This window comes from Morone saxatilis, unplaced genomic scaffold, assembly GCF_004916995.1.
Source record: "Morone saxatilis isolate NCDOM2014 unplaced genomic scaffold, NCSU_SB_2.0 Contig11, whole genome shotgun sequence".
Lineage (NCBI taxonomy): Eukaryota > Metazoa > Chordata > Actinopteri > Moronidae > Morone > Morone saxatilis.
This window is the reverse complement of record NW_023339663.1, coordinates 22,193,307-22,201,587: the sequence shown is the minus strand read 5'-3', so window position 1 is coordinate 22,201,587 and position 8,281 is coordinate 22,193,307. Positions and strand designations below refer to the sequence as shown.

At 38.9% G+C, this 8,281-nt stretch overlaps 1 protein-coding gene across 1 annotated transcript in view; it reads left to right on the top strand.

Annotated features, from left to right (window-relative positions):
• Window positions 1–8,281, top strand: part of slc12a4 (solute carrier family 12 member 4) — an 18,826-nt gene that overhangs the window by 3,163 nt on the left and 7,382 nt on the right. The window contains exons 2-8 of the mRNA XM_035651708.1: window positions 5,422–5,519; window positions 5,605–5,736; window positions 6,110–6,256; window positions 6,636–6,690; window positions 7,000–7,130; window positions 7,282–7,523; window positions 7,898–8,112. Coding sequence (XP_035507601.1) covers window positions 5,422–5,519; window positions 5,605–5,736; window positions 6,110–6,256; window positions 6,636–6,690; window positions 7,000–7,130; window positions 7,282–7,523; window positions 7,898–8,112 — 1,020 coding nt within the window. The remainder of the gene's footprint in view (window positions 1–5,421; window positions 5,520–5,604; window positions 5,737–6,109; window positions 6,257–6,635; window positions 6,691–6,999; window positions 7,131–7,281; window positions 7,524–7,897; window positions 8,113–8,281) is intronic.

The following is an 8,281-nucleotide window of genomic DNA, read 5'->3' as shown; positions in this document are numbered from 1 at the left end:
AGCAGGAAGTGCAACACTGAAATCAAATTCATATTCAAAATATGTGTCTATAATGGAGCCATTATGTATTTTGCTTTTCTTGGCCTCAAACTGAACAGGTCCTAAGAAACTTATGTGGATAATTTTGAGAATGATGCTGTGTGTTCTCTCTTTAATTCAGGAGAACAGGGTGACCTGTCATGCTGCCTACCATGGCACTCAGATAGCCCTTTGAAAGATAAACAAACTGTGGTGGAGAAGAAATGTGTATCTGATGACAGAGTTAGAACAAATTCAGACAGCCACACACACACACAACCCTCAGCAGCTCTAAGTTTAAGTATTTGTAATACTCTTTAAAGATCGTCATAGATGATAAATAAGGCCATGCTTTAAATAAGTTATTTGTCACACATGATTTCCTATGATGCAACTGTCTTGCCATCCAATCATCTGCCATCTTTGTTCTATCTGCTCATTCGCATAAAAGTGACAACAGTGCTTGCAGAGCAGCTCAGATCCAATTTTTCCAATGTGTACCTCCAGCTTTCCCTGAGGATCTACTTGCAATTGAATGCATTTATTGTGTCCTGGGTCTACTGGGGTCACTTTAGACACTAAACAGACTATCAGTACATACAGTACTAGAACATAAATACTTTAGTGCCCATGTATAAATGATTGTTACTGGTTTTCTTGGGTGCATGATGAATGTAAGACTTGTTATAGTCACAGCTATGGCATTTTCAGATTGTGATACATGAGAAATTCTACAGTCAGTGCTCTTGACTAAGACACTGGCTCAAATCTGGAGTTGGTCCCCAGGCACTGCACAGTGGCTGGCCACTGCCCATAGTAATTAGGATGGGTCCGAGAATGATTTTCCCTTCGAGGATTAATACATTTTAATAAAGCATAATTTAACTTAATCTGTGCATGTAACATTCACTTAAAGCATTTCTGAGTATGGGTTGTCTGTGCAGCTAATTTACAGCTTAAACTTCATGTGCATGAAACCATTTTACTAAGACAGACAGACAATTTTCCTGCAGACCGCACTTTGGGTTTGTTCAGTCATTAGTTCTGCACCCATTGACATACACATTTAGTTAATTTTTGTCTTTTTTTTTGTCTTTTTCGTTGTACGATGCACCTCTTCCCGCCCACCTTTACCCCCTGAGGTAATCAGGCTGAGCTGCCGTCCTTTTCTCATCATTAGCACACATCAAAGCTAATATGTTTTGCTGTACGACTCAGCAGGTTAGCATTCCTTCTTTCTATTCAGATGCAGCTCCGCATGAAACACAGCCATTACAGCTAACATTGCCTATTGCTACAGCAGAATCACATTGTTTCTTGCCACAGGCTAGAGAAGAGAAAAAAGAACAATGAAACAAAAGAACTTTATATAAAGCTAGTAGCGATTTGTGAAAAGAAAACCCAAGACCCATGTGTGTATATGCTGAAATATTCTGTGTAGGCCTATCAAATGTTATATGTTTATCAGTACATGCTAATAAGTACATTTGTGAGCGACAGACATGTACAGATTAAGATTTGCACAACAAAAGTTTATTAATGTTACTTTTGTGAGTGAGCATAGTTGCTCATTGGATTTTACAATGCATTGTGGTAAGTTGGAGCTGTCACTGGAATAATTTTAGGATTGCCACAGTACAGAAAGTGTGTGTGCCCCTGGGCAGCTCATTATTAACTACAGACATACATTTTCATGAACATATCAGTGTTTATTCAGATATGGTATTTTAGCCCTCGGCTTGGAGCAAAAGGCAGGATAATGCACTCAGCATGTCCCAGTTATATATGAGATACAATTATGACAAATTTCATGCCACATGTATATGTATATGCACTGCTGCTATGCAACAGTTGTATCATATTTTGCTTATGCTTTGAAGGCATACAGTGTACAAAAGCAGAGGGAGCGAATAATATGCACATACACTTTCTTTTACTGTCACTCTCTCATTTACTGTACGCATACACACACTTACACAAACACACCCACATACACACAACACACACAATTTTTTTGTCAACTAACACAAAGCAGAATGGGCTAAGCTGTACAACTTATCTGCCTCTCGGTGTTAAGTCTTAAATGTTTATTAAAGAGGAAGTTAAGCAAAGAGGCTTTTTCAAACCCTAAGAAGCTAATGGGCATCGATATTGTTTTCCACATCTAATCGGATTTCAAAAGTGCAGTGATGTTTTTTTTCTCTCTTCAACATTAGTGGTTTTGGAAAATGTCCATTTGAAAGATGAAAGATTACTGTCAAAACTCTTGTTGATCCATCCAGGTACACTGTGGAGTCTAAAGTAAACTAATGACCTGTTTGGTTAAAGGTCTTAAAGAAGCTTTGCAGTAGCCTCTTTCTGGAAGTTGTTTGGCCGATAACAAATAATAAATCATGCTGATTTCTTCTTCGTATATTTGCCCTGAGATGGATTGTTTTTGTTGGGAAGTCATGTACTTTGCACTTTGAAAAGAGTTGACAATGTAGCATCTTCTCTGGGAATTGATCTGGTTGTAAATAGACAGAAAATGATGCAGACAGCCCTGACACATGGCAGTCTGTCAAAACATTTGCTTTGGACTTTTGTTACATTTAATGTTGGACTGTCTGGAGCTACAATTGAAAGGTTGTAGACAAAAGTATTTATCTGTTGCCTCGGAAACCTATAAAAAAGCTGCTGCCAGTTACAGCAGTTATAAATACAGCAGCTATTTATTTCTTACACAGTTGTAAGTGCAATATCCAGTGGCCCCCAACATCAACACTTTATACATTTTTGCTGAGAAACCTCGACAAAGCAAATGATCTCAATAAAATGAGAAGTAGATACAGATACAATATCTTGAATGCTTGTCTCTAGTTAGTCAATAGAAAGTAAAAGTCATGTACGCCACTGCTTAAGTTCTCTAACTTGATATAGCCTTCTTTAAATGCGTCAGTCCTACGGCACAGAGAGTCTTTGATCTTCTGGCAGAAGTTGGGAGCTGTTCTGGTGGGGGCACCCGGGTGACATGTTGGTACACGTTGTTGGAAAGCCTCTGTGCTGTTCTGTGCACACAGCACGGCTCTTGTGTGCCTTCATAACAAGCCAGTTAATCTTTAATCTTTTTAATTAGACATTTAATGTCAAGTTATTAACAAGAGACCCCCCACTGTCTCCTCAGCCCTAAGATGAACTATTTCAGGTTTTAGCATTAGGACAGTTATGTGGACTGCAGTGTTTGTTTCCTGCCAGGAAACATCTGACTATAAGTCACTTTATGGCTAATTTTGGAGCAGCATCCATCTGCATTGCTCCAAAAAAACACTAGATGTCTCTTTAGGTTCATCAGTGCCTCTATCTCATCTGCAGTGGTCTCCCTTCACTGTTGCTTCAAGCACAGTGTTTCAACCTGTGCCACTGACAGCAAGATGACACTAGAGGACAGTGTCGGCTTCGTTTTTTCCGTTTCGTTTCCTAGGCATCACTACAAACCAGCTGTGTAGGTTGGTTTTGAAAGACAGACCAATAGGAATTTGGCTTTCATGTTTAAATGATCACCATGTTTTTGCTTCCTTTAGACATTTTAACACAACTATTGCTTTAATTAAGAAATGGAACATCATGCCATGTTTCTTAACATCATAAAATGCATAGTTATTGTTTTTCTTATTGCTACATTCTTGGAATAATGATTTCAAAGAGAATGTGTGACTGATGATACATCCATATTTATCCAGACTGAACATCAGTACAATGTAGGAATACATATACTGTAATATGGCACTTCTTTGACATACGCTCAACCGAACCCAAGGCTCTATACCCTTATGAGCAAACATGTGCCATGCATGTGAATGTGTGTGTGTGCGGGGGAGTGAGTTACCACTGTATCCTCCACTAGCCACCTCTCACCCCCCTCAACATGCACCATGTGTTAGATCAGGCCCCTGAATGAGTATTCATCCCGGGTGACCGGGTGTCCTGGATAGTAATCGGCAATTCCCCAAGCTAGAGCACACAGTACTCTGTTGCAGTCTGCACACAGCGCATAACTATGCTAACCCACAGTGATACTAGCAGCAGTGGGACACAGAACACAGGTGAGTGAAGACCAGCAATGGAGTTCAACCAACTCACTTGGAACAAAGTTGGTATATTTTCAGTGTAGTTTTCTATTTCATGCCCACTTGGTAAGTTGGCAGACTTTTTGTTGCAGGATTAATTTGGGTTCCGAGATTCCGCTGTTAAAGTTTACATGCTCTAATAACCCAAGGTTAGGTAATTTCTAGGTAATGAGGTGTGTGCATGCCTGTGAGTGTGAATGTGTGTGATAAACTTTGCAGTGCTACTTTGCGTGCAATTAATGCTCCAGGCACTGTGCTCATCTCTGCTTGATTCTTTTCTTCAAAAGCAGAAGTTAATGAGAGTAAAATCTAATTATATGCCTGTTTATCACCTGGACACTGCTTTGTCGGTCTGTGCTGCTTTTGGCCTTTCACAGCAGCTTCACTGCATGAATTGGGTTTCTAAAAATTACTGCTACATGGGGATTATTAAGATCCTTGAATTTTAATTAATAGTGACAATTACAAAGGTGACTGATTATTGAAAAGGAATGGCATGGAAAAACTGGAATTGTTACAGAAAAATGTTCTTGTTTTCTTGTTTGTTTTATACCAAATTTTCTTTGTTTTATTAATTGTTGTACAGGCAATGGTGCTCGCCACATTTTACAATCATTGACATGTGAAATATTTTTAATTTGACCAAATGAAATGTTTTCTTTTTGTTCCAAATCTAGACATATTACAAATCGTTGGTTTCCAACACGTATTCATTTTTCCAATGCAAATTTGTGACATTGATTAAAACCATGTCTGTTTTATTGTATATGCATCAATGGCTGTTAATCTCTATTGACACCTTACATACATCCAGTGCCATCTGTGACACTATTTTACAAAGTAACACCAAGGTAACTGTGGCTGTAATTCTGACCCTTTTATCCAAATTATCATAGGTCCAGAGTTGTTTATATTAATTGAACTCATCTTCAATGTAACTGTGAATTATACTTTTTTAATTCTAAAAATAGTTGACTGGATTATTAATAGTGTCTTTGATAAATTTAAGTGAGCATTTTTTTTGTGTTGTTAGAGAAGCTTCTGAATCAGTACTGACACCTCTGTATACTTTATACTGTCCATTATTAAACCTGCTTTTTACAGTAAATAAGTGTATTCTTAACTTTACTTTACTTTACACACTTTCATAGAAATCTGTGATGATATATTATATAATGTTTGCCTGATTTATTGGCTGGACTATCATCTGTTTAGCCCCACAGCTTAAATTGTTGGTTTGCCAAAAACAAAGTTGTTCTCATTGTTAAACTTAAGTATTTTTTCCTTTCTCTAATAGGACATGGGAATCATAAAGAAGACAGCCCATTTCTCAGCAGTACAGATGCTGCTAGCAAGAAGAATGACTTCTATGACAAGAACCTGGCTTTGTTTGAGGTCTGTTATTCATACTGTCCAATATTTCTTTCAGACAATAGACTCAAACCACACTCATTAACCTCTTCCCAATTCCTTCCACCAGGAAGAGCTGGACATCCGGCCGAAGGTCTCCTCTCTGCTCAGCCGCTTGGTCAGCTACACCAACATTACCCAGGGAGCCAAGGAGCATGAGGAGGAGGAAAGCGCTCAGGCCTCACGTAGGAAGACACCCAAGGTCAGGAGTTGGGGCCACAACGGTGGAACACTATGTCTCACTGTTTTTATCACAAGTACACTCAGTCTTTTGAGGTCTAGAAACATTATCCTCTACCTCTGGCTTTCTCCCTGCCACACTATCCAAATTCTAGTTTTGTATTAAGACTTGCTGATTGATTGCTATTACCTTTTGCACGCTCTGCAGTCAGACAGTGACTGTGTAAGACCTGCATACATGGAAAGAGCTGATAACATGATTGGATGACCTTTAAAAAGTACATCAGTCAATACTAATGATCAATATGCTTGTTTCCTGAAATGTCATGGTCAATATACTCCCCTCTTTCTCTCTTTGCCCCGCCCTTCCTCTAATCCCTCTTTCTCTCTATCAGTCTCCCAACATGGGCACTCTGATGGGAGTCTACTTGCCGTGTCTCCAGAACATTTTTGGTGTCATTCTTTTCCTCCGACTGACATGGATTGTTGGGATGGCTGGCATCATGCAGTCCCTTCTGATTGTCCTCATGTGCTGCTCATGTGTTAGTATGCGCACACACACGCACATACTGTACACAGACACGCACACTATTATGCTGGGTTGATTCCACCAACAGTGTGGGCCAGCTTTTATTGCAAAACCAGTCTATCGAATCCACATGGTTGCATAAGCAGCAGCAATTACTTAAGGCAAAGAATGTTGCTTTTGACATTACTTAACATGCTGCCATTACTTTTCTGACACAACAAATACTGTGGTCTTATTAACTTCCAGGCCGCATATGCTAAATGTTTAGGAATATGCTGTCCTAGATGGGAGCTGTGCTTCCTTTCAGCTGTCAATTTTATTAGAGGATATTTATTTAACACTATGTGGGCCCTTCTCCATATCAATCATATCATTTCCACTTTCCTCTGCAGACAATGCTCACAGCCATATCAATGAGTGCCATTGCTACTAATGGTGTTGTTCCAGGTAATACTTTGAATCGTGTTCGTCCATTGTATTCACTGAAAAAGTCCCTCAGCATACATTTATCCAGCATATATCTACTACTTAGTACTATAAATACTTTTGTAGCCTGTTTTTAAAGTTCTTTAAAAAATAGTTCTTAATATTTAGACATAAACTGCTTTGACCTAGATATCTCTAGACTACTGTAGAAGTAAAAGTTTCCTTTACATACTCTTCCACTTGGGGGCAGCAGAAATTTACTGTTGTGTCGACTGCATGCAGTACAAATGATGTGCTCTGTGTGGGTAACAGTTTGTGTTACTGTTGTAGCTGGAGGGGCATACTTCATGATCTCACGCTCCCTTGGCCCTGAGTTTGGAGGAGCTGTGGGACTGTGCTTCTACTTGGGCACCACTTTTGCTTCTGCCATGTACATACTGGGGGCCATCGAAATCTTCTTGGTCAGTTTGCTAAAACATTATTCTGTGGTTATATTCCAGCTCAAATTGTATTAGATATTCTTCCTGAACACTGTCCTGTTTTAAAATATATCAATCATTACATACATTTTATATATACTGAATACTGTCCTGTTTAATATTCTGTCCTCAGAAATATCTGGTCCCCCAGGCGGCCATCTTTCACGCCACAGACTCTCCTGGGAGTGACAGTGCCATGTTGAACAATATGCGTGTCTATGGCTCTATCTGCCTCAGCCTGATGGCTGTGGTGGTTTTTGTAGGAGTGAAATATGTCAACAAGCTGGCCTCTCTTTTCCTCGCCTGTGTCATTATCTCTATTGTCTCTATTTATGCTGGGGCAATAAAGTCCATGACTCATCCGCCAGAATTCCCGTAAGTCTGCAGTGCAGGTTTGTTTGAATAAAAAATACTTCTTAACATGTCAAATTAGTGGTTTTTATGGGGCGAGAGAGTGCACATTTTGAATTCATTCCACATATAGAAATAATACATGATTTCCCACTATTATTTAGTTTTTTTTAGTTTTGTTATGATTCTGTCTTCCATCTGACACCAATTACTTGCAGTGTGATTTTTCCAGTCAAATAGTTAGATATTTCCTTTTAAAGCCACAGTCTATTCTATCACCATGAATGTGTTAAAAACACACTGGACTAACTTTTGGTTATGATTATGAAGAAGGGGTGTATGATGATAATGATGATTAACAAATAATAATTACGTTTTTATCCGTATTATTGTTGTAGGATCTGCATGCTGGGAAACAGGACTTTGGTGAGAGATCGTTTTGATGTGTGTGCTAAGACTGTGATAAAAGGAAACATCACAGTGCCCAGTCAGCTGTGGGACAGGTTCTGTCTCCCGGGAAACATGAGCAGCGCTCAGTGTGATGAATACTTCATCCAGAACAATGTGACAGAGATACCGGGCATCCCTGGACTGGGCAGTGGGATTATTAGAGGTAAATGTATCATTAAATGACCAGGGATTAAAGTATACAGAAATTATTTTTGTTAGATAATAAAGGTAACAACTCTTAATGCTTTATTATTATTATAGACATATAGATTAAAGGGTAAAACAGGGTTAATATATGATAAGCATATGGGTCCCTTTGTATTTTGCACATT